The 18,003-nt window shown below is 39.4% G+C and overlaps 1 protein-coding gene across 1 annotated transcript in view; it reads right to left on the reverse strand.

Annotated features, from left to right (window-relative positions):
• Nucleotides 1-18,003, reverse strand: part of Aatf (apoptosis antagonizing transcription factor) — a 111,978-nt gene that overhangs the window by 52,006 nt on the left and 41,969 nt on the right. The window contains exons 5-8 of the mRNA XM_059271393.1: nt 7,241-7,355; nt 5,387-5,585; nt 4,270-4,434; nt 1,067-1,150 (exon numbers count right to left, since the gene is read on the reverse strand). Coding sequence (XP_059127376.1) covers nt 1,067-1,150; nt 4,270-4,434; nt 5,387-5,585; nt 7,241-7,355 — 563 coding nt within the window. The remainder of the gene's footprint in view (nt 1-1,066; nt 1,151-4,269; nt 4,435-5,386; nt 5,586-7,240; nt 7,356-18,003) is intronic.

The following is an 18,003-nucleotide window of genomic DNA, read 5'->3' on the forward strand; positions in this document are numbered from 1 at the left end:
GCACACCTTTAATCCCAGCACTCGGGAGGCAGAGCCAGGCGGATCTCTGTGAGTTCGAGGCCAGCCTGGGCTACCAAGTGAGTTCCAGGAAAGGCGCAAAGCTACACAGAGAAACCCTGTCTCAAAAAAAACCCAAAAAAAACAAAAAAACAAAAACGAAACAAAAAAAAATATTAGATAGACAGACAAATGGAAAAATCTACAGTAGCTTACATTTTAATATACATGAAGCTGATTTAAATATACACAAAAATTACAATAAAGGGGCTGGAGAGGTGGCTCAGTGGTTAGCAGCATTCATTGCTCTTGCAAAGAACCTGGGATAAATTCCCAGCACCCACATGGAGGCTCATAACTCCAGTTCCAAGGGATCTGCTACTCTCTTTTCTGGCCTCCTCGGGCACAAAACACATTCATGGTAAACAGACATACAAAAAGGAAAATAAAGACAAATAAATTTTTTTTAAACAAATCACATTAAAAAAGACTGAATTAGGTTATAGAACCAGAAATGCAACTCAAGAACTCTGGGATCTCAGTTCTTGCCTAGCACGTGCAAACCTGAGTTTGTCTAGCATGTACAAGGCCCAGGTTTGATGGCTAGTACCTGGAGTGGGAGAAGAAGGTTAGACTGAGCAGCCAGTGTGGTAGTACACATGTGTGACCCCAGCACTCAGGAGACTGAAGCAGGGCTGCCAGTTTGAGGCTGCCTTGGGCTGGTTCACAGTGAGACCCTGTCTCAAAAATTGAAAACAAAAATAAACAAAGTACCCAGCAGAAGCCAAAGAATAAATAATTGACTCAAAGAAGCTTAAACTGTTTACAGATAACTTAGACCAGAGCAGTGTTCACAAAATAGCTACAGCTTTTTTCACTTCAAAAGGCAAATGCAAAACCAAAGAAAACCAACACTCCAGAATGACATTGTTTAAGTCAATCCTGAATATAGGAGTTCTAACTCCTTGCTGACTCCAAAATAAGGCACCTTATATTCGGAGAATGCTATCAGTGGATTTAAAATGCAAAAGCTGGCTTGTTTTAACAAAAGAATGTGTAAAATTCATACCTGGTGGTAAAAGTCATCATCATCAAATATTTCTTCATCCAAGTCCTTCAGGTGAGCATTGGCAGGGACTTGAGGAAGGATCTCCTATGTGAACAGGGAGTAAGAGAGTGTGAATCCCAGGAAGTCTGTCAAATCAACCTAGCTACTCAAAGTACTATGTCTAAAGGTCAAAGCACATTTTCCTTAAGATATAAGTTTTTATAAGATATAAGAACTCTTCCTATCTCTTTAGTTATTTTTAGTTTTTTAAGACAGAGTTTCTCGGTGTAGCCCTGGCTGTCCTGGGACTCCTTCTGTAGAACAGGTTGGCCTTGAATGCAGAGAGTGCTGTAATTAAAGGTATGGGCCACCAAGCCCAGCTAAAAACTCTTAACTAAATAAATGTTTTTTTTTAATTAAAAAAAAAGTTCAAGAATAACCTGAGCACTATAGCAAGACCAGATCTCAAAAAAAGGGTGGGAAAAGAGGAGAAAAGATTAACAGGCAGTTGACAGAATAAAGAAGTGTAAGTAATCATGAAAATGTTTAAGTTCATTCTAACGAAATCCACACAAATTCAAATAAGAAAATACTATTTTTCACCTTTCAGACTGGCAATACCCAGGACTTGGAAAACAGCTAGAGGGATTGGAACTAATAGGAGCCTTTTGGGAGGTAATTTGGCAACATCTATCAGGATTTAATGTATTTTCGTTAAAATATTTTCACTTTTAAAAATTCATCCATACATTCACACAAACAAACAGAAATATTTAGAAATGTTTTCTATAGTTGTTTCTAAAACTGGAGACAACAGAAACATCAAGTTTGACTAAGTTATAGCTTATAGTCATACAATGGAATTCCCGCGCCCCCCTCAGGACAGGGTTTCTCTGTGTACCCCTGCTGTCCTGGAATGTGAGCCACCACCTCCCAGCACAGCATACAATGGAATTCTTTACAGACAGAAAAATATAAGGTTGACTTTCATGCTATGATAAAGTATCTAGAATACAGTATGTTTTAAAATTATAGTATTTTTAAATATAGTGACATTTTACATTATTTGTTTAAATGTACACATAACCATTTGACTTAATTCTACAAAAGGACCCCTGAGGTGTTCTAGGCAGTAAACGGCTGTTGAGGGGAGGAGAGCCATATTCGCTAAGTTGCCCTTGCTCAAGTAAATAACCCTCCACCCATTCTCATGTAGGTACTCCTAGTTAAAAGCAGTCAGCCACACACAAACAGAAAATGAAAGCAAGAAGAGACTAGGAAGGAAGAATTTAGTGGGAAGGGGAAGAGGGTAACGGGAAAGAATATGCTTAAAGTACATACCATGTAGGGGTGTGTGTGTGTAATAAAACAATGGGAAAAAAAAACTTTTTTAATGATTTAAAAGAGATGGCTTGGTGGTTAAGTGCATGTATTGCTCTTCCAGAGGACTAGAGTTCAATTCCCAGCACCCACATCAAGTGGCTCACAACCACCTATAACTCCAGTTCCAGAGGATCCAGTGCCTCTGATCTGCATTCACATGCACATACCCACATGCACACACACATATTACTAAAAATTTTTTAAAAAATCACATTTATATATGTTACATATATGTCATATGCATAAAGCTTATAGAAACAGTATCATGGTTAAAATTTTCAGAGTAGGAAAAATTTTACATTTCATTTTAAATTCTTATGAAATTAAAAAGTATTGAGTATATTTTTTGTAATTAAAAAATAAAAATGTGTAACATTGAAGGGGAAAAATTTCAGTCTTACCCATAGACAATTGACTGCAAGGAGAGGGAGAATTAGCCTCTCCAGGGATGAGCTCCCTTATTGGTTATCCAATATGAATGAAGTGGACAGCCCTGAAACCGTATATACACAAACAATAAAAAAGACTCAGCAAGCTGTATTTAGATATTTGTGTGTGTGTGTGTGTGTGTGTGTGTGTGTGTATGTGTGTGTGTGTAAAATAATAACCAAAGAAAAAGAGGTTATCAATTTGAGAAGGGTTGGAAGGGGGAAAGTAATGCAATTCTAGTGTTTTTTTATTTTAATTTTTATTTCATGTGTATTCATGTTTTACTTGCCTGTATGTCTGTGTGAAGTTGTTAGCTTCCCTGAAACTGAAGTTATAGGCAGTTATAAGCTGCCATGTGGGTGCTGGGAATTGAACCTGGGTCCTCTGGAAGAGCAACCAGTTCTTTTAACAGCTGAGTCATCTCTCCAGCCCCCTAATATTTTTTTTAAAGAGATCTATAAACATAAAAATATAAACTACAAAATTAAAATGTGGTGGACTTAAGAAATGGCTCAGCAGTTCGGAGCACTTGCTGTTCTTACAGAGGACCCAGGTCCAGTTCCTAACACCTAGATGATGGCTAACAGCCATTGGTTAACTCTGGTTCCAGAAGAACTCCAATATCCTCTTCTGGCCTCCACAGGCACTGGATGTTCAGTGTGTACACAGACATTCATGGAGGTAGGACACTCATACTTGAAAAATAAAAACAAACAAACAAAAAAGGGTTGTGCTGCATGTCTCTAATCCCAGCATTAAGGAGACAGAAGCAGGCAGATTTCTTTTGAGTTGAGGGCCAGCCTGTTCTACATAGTGAGTTCCTGGACAGTCAGAACAATGTAGAGAGATTCTATCTCAAAAATAGCCCCCTCAAGGGGGCTGGAGAGATGGCTCAGCAGTTAAGAGCACTGGCTGTTCTTCCAGAGGTTCTGAGTTCAATTCCCAGAAATCACACAGTGGCTCACAACCATAATAGGATCTGAAGCCCTCTCTGGCTTACATGCAGACACAACACTCATACATAAATAAATTAAAAAATATCCCCCTCAAAAAAACAGAATGTTTCCTTTTTAAACAGAAGAATTTTTTGTTTTGTTTTGGTTTACGAGACAGGGTTTCTCTGTGTAGTTTTGGTGCCTATCCTGGATCTCGTTCTGTAGTCCAGGTTTGATACCAGATTACAACCACAACCAACCAAATCCCTTAAATTTTAGAAACTGGATTTTAAACATTTCTCCTGCCAAACTCCTACATCAAATGCAAAGTCAGGGGATTGACAAAGCCTCATGCTAATAATCCAGCAGAGCAGTGCTGTCTCCTTTCTCACTAACTTCTCACAGGAGTTGATTCCACATGTAACTAGCCCCACAGAGACTGTTGTTCCCATAAGCTCATTGTCCCAGAGTTCTTACCGGTTCTCCTGGCAAACTCTCTGTTACAGGCTCAGGGGCTGGCTCAGGCTTGCCAAGAACTCGGTAGACAGAGCGCTTAGTTTGTGTCCTTCGAAGCAATCTTTCTTTGTCCATCAGAATGTGATCAATCTGAGTCAATATCGAGCGTTCAAAGGCACCGAAACCCTGCAATAACATTAACCAGTGTCAGGTAATGCAGGTCAGTGCTAAAGGCAGCTCCACTGGCTTCTATTTCTGTGTCAGAGGAGAAAGAAAGCTGTCTTTTCAGGAGGGTTTTCTGTTAAGAGCTGAGTATGTCAGTAGCTATGACTATTCTCAGAAAAATCTTAGTCTTAAGCAGTCATCACTTTCTTCTGCTCCTTTAATAATGTATTCAAATCTGCTTATTTAAAGTATTTCATACTTTCAGCACCTGAACCAGGCTTCCTTTCCAGAATAAAACATTCTAATAAAGTTAAAATCAAACAGTTCAAACTTCAGGAGTAGAAGTAATTCAATGAATCTGAGAAATAATTGCTTACTATTACATCACGTAAATACATCAGACTTCCTATTTCTTACAAATTCTTCAGTTACCACAATATATCTTACATACAGACACAACACAGACACACACAAAGACATACAGACACACACTAGAGTGCTTTGAATAGGTATAGACTCCATAGAATCTTGTGTTTGAATGCTTGGCCCATAGGGAGTGGCACTATTAGGAGGTATGGCCTTGTTGGAGTGTCTGTGGCCTTGATAGAGGAAGTATGTCACTGTAGGGGTGGGCTTTGAAGTCTCCTATGCTCAAGCTATGCCCACTGTGGACACAGTTGCTTCTGCTGCCTGTGGATCAAGATGTTGAACTCTCAGCTCTTCTCCAGCACCATTTCTGTCTGCATGCCGCCATGCTTTTCACCATGATGATAAAGGACTAAACCTCTGAAAGTGTAAGCCAGCCTCAATTAAATGTTTCCTTTGTAAGAGTTGCTGTGGTCATGGTGTCTGTTCATAGCAATAGAAACTCTAAGATAGACAGACACAGACACACACAGACACACACAGACACACAGACACACACAGACACACAGACACACACACACACACACACACACACACACATACACACCTTGCCCAGTTTTCCAGAAGCAAGCTTGGTTTTATCATGCCACTTCTGCAGTGTACGGTTCCTGTAGACTGTAAAGTCAGCAAAGCGCTTTGCCATGAAGCTGGGATAGTTCTCCATCTCTAGCTTCCTCTTTGGTGGGGCCTTTCTTTGCTTCTTCTTCTCTTTTACAAGCTCATCATCTTCACTAGAAATCTCTTCACTAGAAAACCAGAAAGACCATTAAGTCCAATGTAAACATTACTTAAGTTAACAGATTAGGTTCACATCAAGTATTTAGACCCTACCCATTATAACTATATTACATCAGAAAGATGAGGATAGCTTTTTTTTATGTTTGAAAAGAATGTTCACAGTGCTAGAGAGATGGCTCAGTGATTAAGAGCATTGGTTGCCCTTCCAGAGAACCTGAGTTTGATTCCCAGCACCCACATAATGGCTCACAACTGTCTGTAATTCCAGTCCCAGAGGATCTGACACCTTCTTCTAGCCTCCACAGGCATTGCTTATACATGGTGCACAGACATACATGCAGGTAAAACATCTATACACATTAAAAAAAAAAAAAAAAGATTAAAAATTTTTTTATAGTTCATAAGGACAATTAAAGACTCATGGAAATTTTCAAATAAGTATCAAAAGCACCTGGGTTTAAATTTTTTTTTAATGGTAAGCACACCATAAAAAGAAATGAGGTTGTAAAAACATTACTTGAAATTTATATGAAGCAGGCATATACTGCTATAGGAGAAACTTTAAAATTTTAAAAATTAAACACATACTCATATTTCTATGACCTTAAATTCCAAAATCAATAAGAGAAACATATTTCCATAATCAACTGCTAAGAAGAGGTGAATAATATTAATTGAACCAAATGAAAAGAAGCTGAATGTGAAAAAAAAATTAGCACTACCCTGAAATGTAGATAAAAACAGCAGAGGAAGTTCACAGCTCTGCAGGGTTTCACTCTTGTCAAGCAACTGTCTAGCTAGTATTATGTTGTGTAATTGGTATTAAAAGCAATTCAAGGATGATAGAAAGTTCATAGAAGGATGCACACAGAACTCACCATCTGCAGATGTGCGTATCCATGAAAGGTTTGAGCTATTTCCCCTTGGATACAGAGGGACAATTGCACATGTGATGAAAACCACTATGACTGTCCTCAGTGCATGTGCTGGCTGTTTGGAACCTGGGGCTTATATCAGGACACTTGGCTCAGTCTGGGAGGAGGGGACTGGGTCTGCCTGGACTGAATCTACCAAGTTGAACTCAATCCTCAGGGGAGTCTTTGCCATGGAAGAAATGGGAATAGGAGGTGGGCTGAGGGGAAGTGGGGGGAGGGGCGGGAGAACAAGGGAATCCGTGGCTGATATGTAAAATTAAATTATAAAATAAAAAAGAAAGAAAAAAAAAACCACTATGAAAACATACTATTAGCCTCCAACTACTTAGCCAACTGCACTCGCTGGACTACTGGTTCCAACACACAGATGGTGCTCAAGATGGTTGTGACTGAGTCCATGGTATGAGCACAAAATATTTCATAACATTAATTAAGCATTAATATTCAAAATATGATTTTAATCTACTAATTATTATAGAACAAAAGAGAAGGCAAGTATTTTGCCTAAGGCTACAAAGATAAGCAGGTATAAAAAGTTAGAACAAGCAGCCTAGTCTCCATCATCCTGTTCTGACCACCAGTCAAATACAAGAGTAGCTCTGCTTTAATTATTATCAAATTTCATATGTATCTGTATGGGAAGGACATGGCTTTCTTTTTCATACAGGATAGGAATCTGTCCAGACCAAAAGAAAATAAGCAAGCCGACAGTTTTGCTTCTTCCGTACCTCTCCGTTTTGGGTTTCATCCCATTTACTAGAAATCTAGTGTCCGGGTACTGGAAAAGCAACTCTTCCTGAAGATCCACCAATGACCTTAACAATGCTTTAAGTGCTTTGTGACCTGGGATAGAAATAAAGCACAGAAAGGGGATAATTAGTCATTTACAACTCTCTACAATGGCAGATGGCTGTCATTCACTGTCTGCTGAGCAGTTCTCACAGGGGAGAATGCAGGGACAGAGTCAGGAGACAGTGAGTATTCTCTGAAATCAACTCCATGGAAATCATCACAGTGCCTGTCTCGCATGGTAGTAAGGAACAAGACAGCCATGTGGAAGATTATTAGAAATGTGTCTGCAGATAGAAAGACTTCAGTGTCCAGTTCTTTTTTTTTTTTTTTTTTAATTTTATTTTACACTGTGTGAAGGTGTCAGATCCCCTGGAACTGGAGTTACAGACAGCTGTGAGCTGCCATGTGGGTGCAGGGAATTGAACTCAGGTCCTCTGGAAGAACAGCCAGTGCTCTTAACCACTGAGCCATCTCTCCAGCCCAGTGGCCACTTCTTAAAGTCATTAAGTTTGCCAAACTCCTTGCCTGTTATCATAACGAATACAATTTTCCCTTAATACTTAGTTCCTTGGGTATATCCTAGAGGCTACCCACAGATCTCTTGGGTGATGCCTCTGTTAAGCAATTCCTTCCAAAAGTCATCTTCTCCTGAAGAATACAATTTAGTTCTCTCTCTCCCCACCAGATCTCATCTGCCTCTGATCTGAGCTGCAAACCGGTCTCTCAAGCTCCAAACATATCCTACAGAAAGTCTCTGTTCATATATAAAAGCCAAGTTAGGGGGCTGGGGACATGGCTCAGTGGGTAAAGCATTTGCTTTGTAAGCATGAGGACCAGGGTTCAGATTTCCAGACTTATGAAAATGCCAGGCAAGCATTGTGGCCCACTAGGAATCCTAGCTCTTGGAAAGCTGAGATGGCATCCCCAGGACAAGCTGGCCAACTAGACTAGCCAAAGAGCAAGCTCCAGTCTTGAATGAGAGATTGTGACTCTCATGAATAAGGTGGAGAACAACCAAGGAAGACACCTACCTGATGTTGGCCTCTGGTCTCCACATGCACAAGCATACATGTGCACCCATACACACGAGAACATGTATACACACATGAATGCACACCACACACAGACAAAAACCAAAATCAAACCAAACAATCAAACAAACAAAAAAAAAAACAAATTAATAATTTCCAACTTGTAGTACTAAGATGTATATTAATTTATACATGGACAGAATTTGGGAGGCTCAGGCACCAGGCCATTTGGGGCTATAGAGCAAAGATCCTGCCAGGAAAATGTGTTTACTCATATAGACAATATTCTCACATATAACAGGATGCATCTGTAATACAGTTGGTCAGGACTAGGTATACAATCTATGGCTAAGAACTTAAAAAAAAAAAAAAAAGTCTGGGGATGTGACTCATTTGGTAGACTCACTGCCTAGCATTCATAAAGGCCCTGGGTTTGATACTCAGCACCATCATAAACTAGGCATGGCGGCAAATCTGTAATCCCAGCACTCAGGAGGTGGAGCAGGAGGATCAGAAGTTCAAAGTCATCCTCTGTTCTACAAAGGGAATTTGAAGTGAGCCTGAGCTAAAGACCTTGTCTCAAACAAACCAAAAAACATTAAAAACTGGACCTTTGCTGGGCATGGTGTCAGACATCTTTATTCTCAGAGTTTGGGAGGCAGAGGCAGGTGGATCTCTTTGAGTTTGAGGTCAGCCTGATCTACACAGTGAGTCCCAGGATAGTCAGAGCTACACAGAGAAACCCTGTCTCAAACAACTAACAACTCCAGACCACTGAGACCTGAACTCTTGCCTTCTGCATTAGAATAACCCTACTAAAGAGTTCACCAAATATTAATAATCAATATTTATTTGTTGAGAACACTCAGATTTCTCTCTGATAATCAAATTTCCACATCTTCAGTTAACTGCCAGACAATCTCTGCCTTAATGCCCTATCACAATTCAAATCTGCCATCTCAAAACAGAACTTTCTTCCACCTAATATTTCCCCTTTGACTGTACTTTTCCCCACACACTGCTTTCACAGATCATTGACATTTGGATGCCTATAACTCTATACACGTAATTGGCTATGAATTTTCATATTTCCCATTCATATTATCACTAATAATTGTTCATCTTTGGCCATAGTTCAATCACTTCTTCTTTTTCAAGCTATAATTGCACAAGCATTCCTATTTTTTCATCCAACAACCTTTGCATTTACACCACACTAACTTCAACACACACAAACTTTTACTAAGTGATTTTTTTTTTTTTTTTTGGTCTTATTCTATGTTTCTTTCTGGTCTCCTTCTCCTCACACAGCAAGGGCAGCCTTTTTAAATTCTCGATCCTAGCCAATTCATCAATGGGGTACCACCAACACATGTTAAACAATAGTTCTGGCCATGTCATTCTATTTTAACATAAGACTAAGAGGCCAAGCAACCTGAAAGTCTTCCCAGAAGAAACTCCACGACCAAAACAACTTTATATGCTTTTAAATTATCTGCATATGAAGCTTTATAAATACAATTTCCTTATTTAAATGAGATTCCTGTTCATATCTTTTATAAATTCTATAATACTTTCATACCAGTGTATATTCATGCCAATTGAGAGGATTTACAAATACCTAAGTACTTCCTAAAAAAAAATCCCAAATGTCTTGTGTCCTAGGTCCAAAATTATAAAATGGTTATGTTCAATCTCTAGAAACAAAATAAAACAAAAATGGAAGTTTTCCACCATAAAGATGAAGAACAAAAATAAATCGGAACCAGAAATGGCAGCTCATATACTCAGATCACCCAGGAGGATGAGGCAGGGGGATCACAAGTCAAGACTGACCTGCAAGCACAGCAGGCTAGTTCATAAAAAGAAGCAGATGGACAGAGCCGTTTTTCTGCAAGTCAGCTTTTGGGAAATGGATAGAGACAAAATGAACAGTAGAATGAAAAAAGGATAAGGATTAATAATTTGAAAGGCAAAAAATACCTTACTAGGAAAATAGAAAGGAGTCCATGAAAACAGAGAGAGGCAGGGAAAATCTATCTCTCTTTGTCACTGTTTTACCTTATTTTCTAGAACTAGGTATTTGGTTTTGTTGTTTTTGTAGGATAATGCACATGTGTGAGCACTCATGCAATCATGGAAGTGTGTTTAGTTTTTTTTTTTTTTGTGTGTGTGTGTGTTGAAGATTAAGTCTAAGGCTTCACTTGCTGCTAGGCAAGTATACCACTAATGAGCTGCATCCTTAACCCAAATAGTTAATTTGTAAGAGAGAAATCCTATTTTCCAAAGTGAAACCACAAATTCATTTTGTGTCTGAAAAATTGATTCAGTTGAAATCATGAATTTTGCAGGTAAATAGGTGGAACTAGAAAAGATCATATTGATTGAGGTACCCCAGACCCAGAAAGACAAGTGTTGCATGTGGTGATATATTGTGTATCAAATAAAGCTTGCCTGAGGATCAGAGGACAGAACAAGCCATTGGATTAAACATAGAGGCCAGGCAGTCGCAGCACACACCTTTAATTCTAGCAATTGGGAGGCAATGATCCATCTGGATCTCTTATGAGTTCAAAGCCACCCTGGACTACATGAGATTGATTCAGTCTAGAAGAGAAACAGAGCCAGGCAGTGGTGGCACATACCTTTAACCCCAGTACTTGGGAATCATACACCTTTAATCCCAGTACTTGAGATCTCATGCCTTTGCTACCAGTATTTGGGAAACACACAGGCCATTAATCCCAGCACTAGGAAGGAAGTGAAATGGCTGGGTGGAGAAAGGTATATAAGGTGTGAGGAGACAGGAACTAGGGACCCCCTTTTTGGCTGAGGCCTCAGAGGCTTGTAGTCTAAGGATTGTGGAGATAGGATCTTGCCTTCCATTCGGCCTGAGGATTTGGTAGCAGTGAGAAGTTCCTCTAGAGGCTTGTTCCTTTGTCTCTCTAATCTTTCAGCATCTACCCCAATATCTGGCTCCAGTTGTTCTCTGTAAGACCAGTTTGGATTCATGCAACAGCTACATGTTCTCTCTCATCAGACTCTTAGGCTCCCAATCTTTAGATGTGAGTACACATCCTGGAGTAACTGCAAAGTCAGGAAAGTAAAAAGGGGCCATTGCCAGGGTGGGATGGGGGAAAACAACAGAAAGAAAAATACCAGGGTACAAATCAGGGAAATGGGAACAAAGAGGGGGTTCAAATTAAGGAAGGGGAAGGGAGATAAATACAGAAGGAAGGAAGGAAGGAGAAGGCAAAATAATAGTAAGGATGTCTGAGAAGGTCATAAGGAATCATATTATTAACTATTTACCTTTAAAAAATCCCAAATTTTTAATATCTGTAAATCCAAATATAAATATACATACACAGTTTGAATTAAATTTTCTCATCTGGGCTCCCAATCTCCCTTCCAAGACCCAAAGAGCACCTAACAAACACCGGGCATGAGAAGCCTTCCTTTGAATTGTTGCTCAGGTTTGTTCAGGAGACACTCAAAACATAAAACATACAGGCCATTGCTACTGCCCTTGGTTGACCTCCCCCCACCCCCAGGTGGAAAGTTAGGTCCCTACTGCTGAAGACATCATGCACTTCAGACCCAGGGCCTCGAGGCCCCAGAGCTGGAACTAACCTGAATGCCTCCTCCCTGGGGACTAACTTTCATGGTATCAAAAGGTGCTACACAAGCTTCCAGAGAAGGAAAGCAACAGTCATACCCAGCTACAACGTCCAGGACTACAACAACCAGCATGGCTCATAACCGTAGGATGCAGTAGTGGCATGCATACCTTAGCAGTAACCAACAGCTCTCTAAGTGGACTTGAGACCCGTTCAACATGAAGGAAACCATGTCTGGTACTGGAAACCTAGAAACTACCCATGGCCAGTGAAGTCGTGGATCTTGGAGGAGAACCTACAAACTAACATAGTCCCCTACTACATTCTAAATATTTGTCTTTAGTCCTCACCCCTCATCAAGGAAATGTCTCTTTACAACAAACAGAGACCATTATAGAAAATCACAACCAATCAAAATGCAGAGATGTGGAGCCCAGTCCCAAAGGATGCATTTACAAAACAATTCCTAAACCTAAGGCTCAAGGAACAAACATTATGGAAGAGAGAGTGGAAAGATTGTAAGAGTCAGAATAACAGGGAGTATGCTGTGAGATTATGTCTCCTAGTAATGTCAGAAACTACACCCATAAAGTCTCACCAACATGGCTACTTGAACATGAGATGAACAAGCTCAATGATAGATATGTCAAAGAGGATCAGGGAAAGCCTATGAGGCCTCATCCCTATACAAAGAACTGCAGGCAAATAAGGAATGCTGAGAGCAGAAGAAAGTCTTCTCTACGGAATAGCACACCAATTGGTTATCCAATCTCAAATGGTCAACATACAAGTAACAATATACACACTGAGAAACTAATATCTAGTTATATGTACATATATATACATACATACACACATATATGCATGTAACAACAATTAATGAAAAGAGAGGTCATGAATTTGAAATCGAGCAAGGAGAGGTAGGTATAAGAGAGGGTTTGGAGGGAGAAAAAGGAAGGGAGAAATGATGTAATAACATTGTAAATTGGTAGTTGTAGTTCTTAGAGAAAAAAATTCCTTGGACCAACTCGGCACTGAGAAAATAAAACTGAAGAAACAAGCCAGGTGTGGTAGAGCCTGCCTGTAATCACAGTACTTCTGAGGTTGAAGGAGGAGGATCACAGTTTAAGAACAGCTACACAGATGTTGTTATGAAGACAGATGGACAGATCACTAGACTATACCTTGAAAATATTAGGTTAAGTAGAAATGCCAGCTGTACAAAAGAAACATAACTCCACTAACATGAGGAAACTAAAATACTACAATTCATAGAGAAGAAAATGGAGAATTAATGTTTAATAGTACAATTTGGGGTGAGAACATGTTCTGGAAACAGATAGTGGTAGGTAATGGTTTGTACAACAATGCAAATGTACTTAATGACACTGAACTGTACACTTAAAATGGTTTAATAAAGGTTTATGTCAAAAATAGTTCACCACAATAAAAACACTGATATAATTCAGTAGAAGAACAGTTATCTAACATGAAAAAAAAAGTCTTGGGTTCAAACTAGCACCACCATGCAAAACAACCAACCACCTACTCAACCAAACAAAAACCTACAAAACAATGACTTAAAGCCCAAGACTACAGTATCGTAAATAATCCTATCATTCTAATCCATCTTTGTAGGGAGAAAGTTATAATATTTCAAACAGTTTATTCAAAAAGATCAGGAAAAATGGAAAATTATTTAGACTTTAAAAGGAAGCAAATTATGGCAGATGTTTTAACACAGATGACCCTTGATGACCCCTAAGTGAATCAGCCAATGAGAAACAAACAAAAAGTACAATCCACTTAACATTAAAATCAGTGAGACACCAGGTGGTGGTGGTGCACACCCTTAATCCCAGCACTCGAGAGGCAGAGGCAGGCAGATTTCTGAGTTCGAGGTCAGCCTGGACTACAGAGTAAGTTCCTAGACAGCCAGAGCTACACAGAGAAACCCTGTCTCAAAAAAACAAACATGAAAAGCCAAAAAAAAAAAAAAGGAAAGAAAGAAAAACCAGTGAGAAAAGCCGGGCATGGTGGTGGCACACATCTCTAATCCTAGCAGTCAAGAGGCAGGGGCAGGTGGATCTCTGTGAGTTTGAGGTCAGTCTGGTCTACAAGGTGAGTTCCAGGGTATCCAGTGCTATGTAGAGAGATCCTGTCTCACCCGCCCCCAAAAAAATAAGTAAATAAAAATAAAATCACTGAGCGAGAAGAGAATGGCTACTGTCAGGAGTTTCAGGAGAAGGAGGAAATGAAGACTTATTTAGTGGGCACAGATGAAAAAGTTCTAGAGATTGGTTGTACAAAGGCATGGTTTATTTATTCACAGTTTTGCATTGAGACAGCTTATTACTATGCAACCCAGGCTGGCCCCAAACGTGTGATCCTCCTGCCTCTGCCTCCCAAATGCTCGAATTATTAGCATGGGCCACCACAATCAAAATTCTAGAGAACTATATCAAATGCTAGTGAACTATACATTAAAAATGGCTTATAAATAAATGAATGAATAAATGAATGAATAAATAAATAAATAAATAGAAAAAGAAGAGGAGTGGAATGTAGCTCAGTTGGCAGCATGCTTGCCTACCACACGAGGCCCTATGTTTGATACCTGGTACCACATCAACTGGGCATGGTGGCATATGCCTGTAGTCCCGCACTTGGGAGGTAGCCGCAGGAGGATCAGAAGATCAAGATCATTCTCAGTTGTACAAGGGATTTGAGGCCAGCCTTGTCTTTATGGAGGAAAATGGTAAACTTGCTGCTATGTTGCATGTTCTTTATTTAACATAATGAAAGGTGAAAAAAAAAAAAAAAAAGAGTGAAGCATCTCTTCCCCACTTCCTCTAAGTAACATGTGCCATGACCTAAAACATGAGTGAAGGAAGAAGATACTGGGGCTGGAGAGATGGCCCAGCAGTTAAGAGCACTTGTTACCCTTACAGAGTTCAGTTCCCAGCACACACATGACGGCTCATAACTATCAATAATTCCAGTTCCAAGAGATCCAATGCCTTTTTCTGATCTCAACAGGCACCAGGCACATATGTGGTGCACATGCATACATGCAGGCCAAACACTCGTATACATAAAAAGTTAGTTAATATAAAATAATTTAAAGTTTTCTTTAAAAGAAAGAAGCTACAAGACAAGTGTGCCATAGTTGCTTGCCAACTGGCAAGTCACAGTCCAACTCCAACATTCGGCATAACCAAGAACTGTGAAGGGATCCAATGAAAGACAGTTTTGTTTTGTTTTTTTCTTTTCTCTTTTTGGTTTTTCAAGACAGAGTTTCTCTGTTTATCCTTGGCTGTCCTCAGACTCAGAGATTCGCCTCCCTTTGCCTCCCAAATGTTGGGATTAAAGAGGTGCACCACTTTTGCCCAGCAAAAGTCTACAACTTTTAAGGGCCACTCTCAAGCACTTTTTAAAAATTATTCATTTTTATGTGCATTGGTGTTTTGCCCACATGTATATCTGTGTGAGGGTGTTGGATCCTGGAGTTACAGACAGTTGTCAGCTGCCATGTAGGTACTTGGAATTGAACCAGAGGACCCAGGTTTTTTCGAGCACTTTTTATTTTGTTCCAGTTGGTATTTTTTTTTTAATCCATTGCAGATCCATTCAACAGCTTTATCAATCCAACAAGAAAACAAGAGAACCAGCATCAGTAAATTGAAGCGCCTTTCTGTTAACATTCTCACATCTTCCCATTTTTTACACCCACTCAGAAAGCAGCTCTTAAGTATAAGCTCCATTCAAAGTGTCAAGAGACTGGTCAGAAATGAACTTTATAATTACATTTTTAAACCTCCTACCCACCCCCTCACAGTTAATCAAAGCAATTATCACAGTGACCACTACACAGATAACTTCCCATGAACAGACTTAGAAGACAGAATTCAATTTTCACTTCTTTATAAATATAAAGGCCACACTTCTGTCTGGTAGGCAAAAGCTGGTTGGTAAGATGGCTCATCCATTAAAATACTTACTACTGAGCCTAATGACCTAAGTTTGATCTCGGGGACCTACATGGTGGATCCAGAGAACTGACTCCTCTAAGAGGTCCTCTGACCTCCACACACATGAACACAGCATCCACACCAACATACTCCCCCACTTGTAAATAAATAGATGGTGTGTAAAACCTACAGACACAATGGAGCAAAAGCCAGCGCTGACAAGAGTAAAGAATCTGGAAACTCAAATCCAACAGTGAATTCTTCAAATTCTTCCTAGGCAAAACAAATACTCTCTTTATTATTCATATAGGACTGAATTCTATTTGTCCAACACTATAAATAATAGATAGACTGAAATCAACAGTTTCTAATTCACCTCTAATTTTTCTGCCAATGATTACAGAGTTAAAAAGTTAAGAGAAGCAGTGAAGACTCAATGCTCAAATCATCTTGGCATATGGCCACAAAACAGATGGAGACTGTCAAGGATATTTGCGTTTCGTTTGCCCTACATGGTCCATTTCCAGAAGCCTTTCCCTTAAGAGGAGATTAAGAAAGACACTGCTTCCCAGCACTAGCAAGACTCAATATAAGCATGTGTCTACCAGCGTTAGAAAGGATTCTGAGTAGAAAACAAGGGAAAGAGCACTTTACTGAGTCCAGGGCCTGAATTCTGTTACTAACTAGTCATATTATACTGAGTGGACCAATTTAATCTCTTTGAGCCTCATTTTCTTACCTATAATGTGTAGGCAATTCTTTCCTTGTTGATCTTATAAAAATGAGGTAAAAACAATAGATGTGTTATTGTCTACTGACATATTTTGGATATTTTTCTAAAAGCTTTAGAATAGAAGGTCTGTTACTGTGAAACCATCATCTCCCACATGCTCAAAATCTTTTCAGAGCTGCATGTGTTGAGCTGCAGCACTAAGATTGGACTCGACTGGACTGGTATTCACTGATCCTGACATTCATTTACAAGCTATTCATTTGCAAGCATTTCTAAATGTAAAATGTCACCAGTCTAGTATCCTCTTCACCCAACAAGTTTACTTTTCCCAATTCATCTAGATTGTCCAACACTAACAAAATTGTAGACACAGAATCAATTCGGACGTGCGCTAATTAGATTATAAACTAATAACTACATTTCTGGCAGTGGAAGGAGGGAAACGAGAAGGGTATGAATGTGTAAAGTAAAATGAAGCTTACCTTTCCACTTTTACAATGCCTGTACAGTTATTGTAAATAAATATGCAAACAAACAATTATTTACATACAAATACACACAAGCTCTCCCTCGTCACCCTAGGCAGATGCACTGAACTGGAATCTGCAGATTTTAAGAGTGTCTTTTTTTTTGCCCCCTCCATCAAAAGTAACTCCAGAACTAGAGCTAAAGTACAGGTCAAAATTACACAGGAAAGACAGGCCGAGAACAATACTTCTCATTCAAATCCACACAAGCCTGCCACTTGCACTAGTCATCCCCAGCAATTAATCCCCCAAGAAAGACGTTTGATTAAATCTTTTCAAGCAAATCCTTTGCTTTGCTTTTGTTAGTTCACTTCTTGTCAACATCTATTAAAATATGCCTTTAATTCTCCCACAATCTTAAAAAACACCGATTCCACTGTCTTCAACTTTAATCAACTGTATGGCCAGCATTTTTCATTTCATAATAATGTGCTGCTTGGAATTCAAGAGGCAGGCTCAGCATCAATCATCTGGTAAGAATTTTTCCACTGCAATAAATATGCAAATGAGGAGAGCCAGTCAGTCGTATTTCAGGCCCGACTTGCTAGTGTTTTAAAAAAGACACAAATTTATTAATTGCCGGTGGCCAGAGGAATCCTATTACTTTGGGCATTGATTACAAAGCTGTGTGAGTGATTATTGTGCAACTCGCGGGCTACCCAGGCATGAGGAAAAATTATTAAAGCAAGGCAGAGATTATCAACTCAGAATAACAATAAGCCTTAACATTTAGGCCCTAACTTCTTCAACAAAGAATTACGTGAAGGCTCCACTGTATCATAATTCTGAATTCTGTCAGTATTACTGTTTGGGCTTG

Source organism: Peromyscus eremicus, chromosome 8a (assembly GCF_949786415.1).
Source record: "Peromyscus eremicus chromosome 8a, PerEre_H2_v1, whole genome shotgun sequence".
Taxonomy (NCBI): domain Eukaryota; kingdom Metazoa; phylum Chordata; class Mammalia; order Rodentia; family Cricetidae; genus Peromyscus; species Peromyscus eremicus.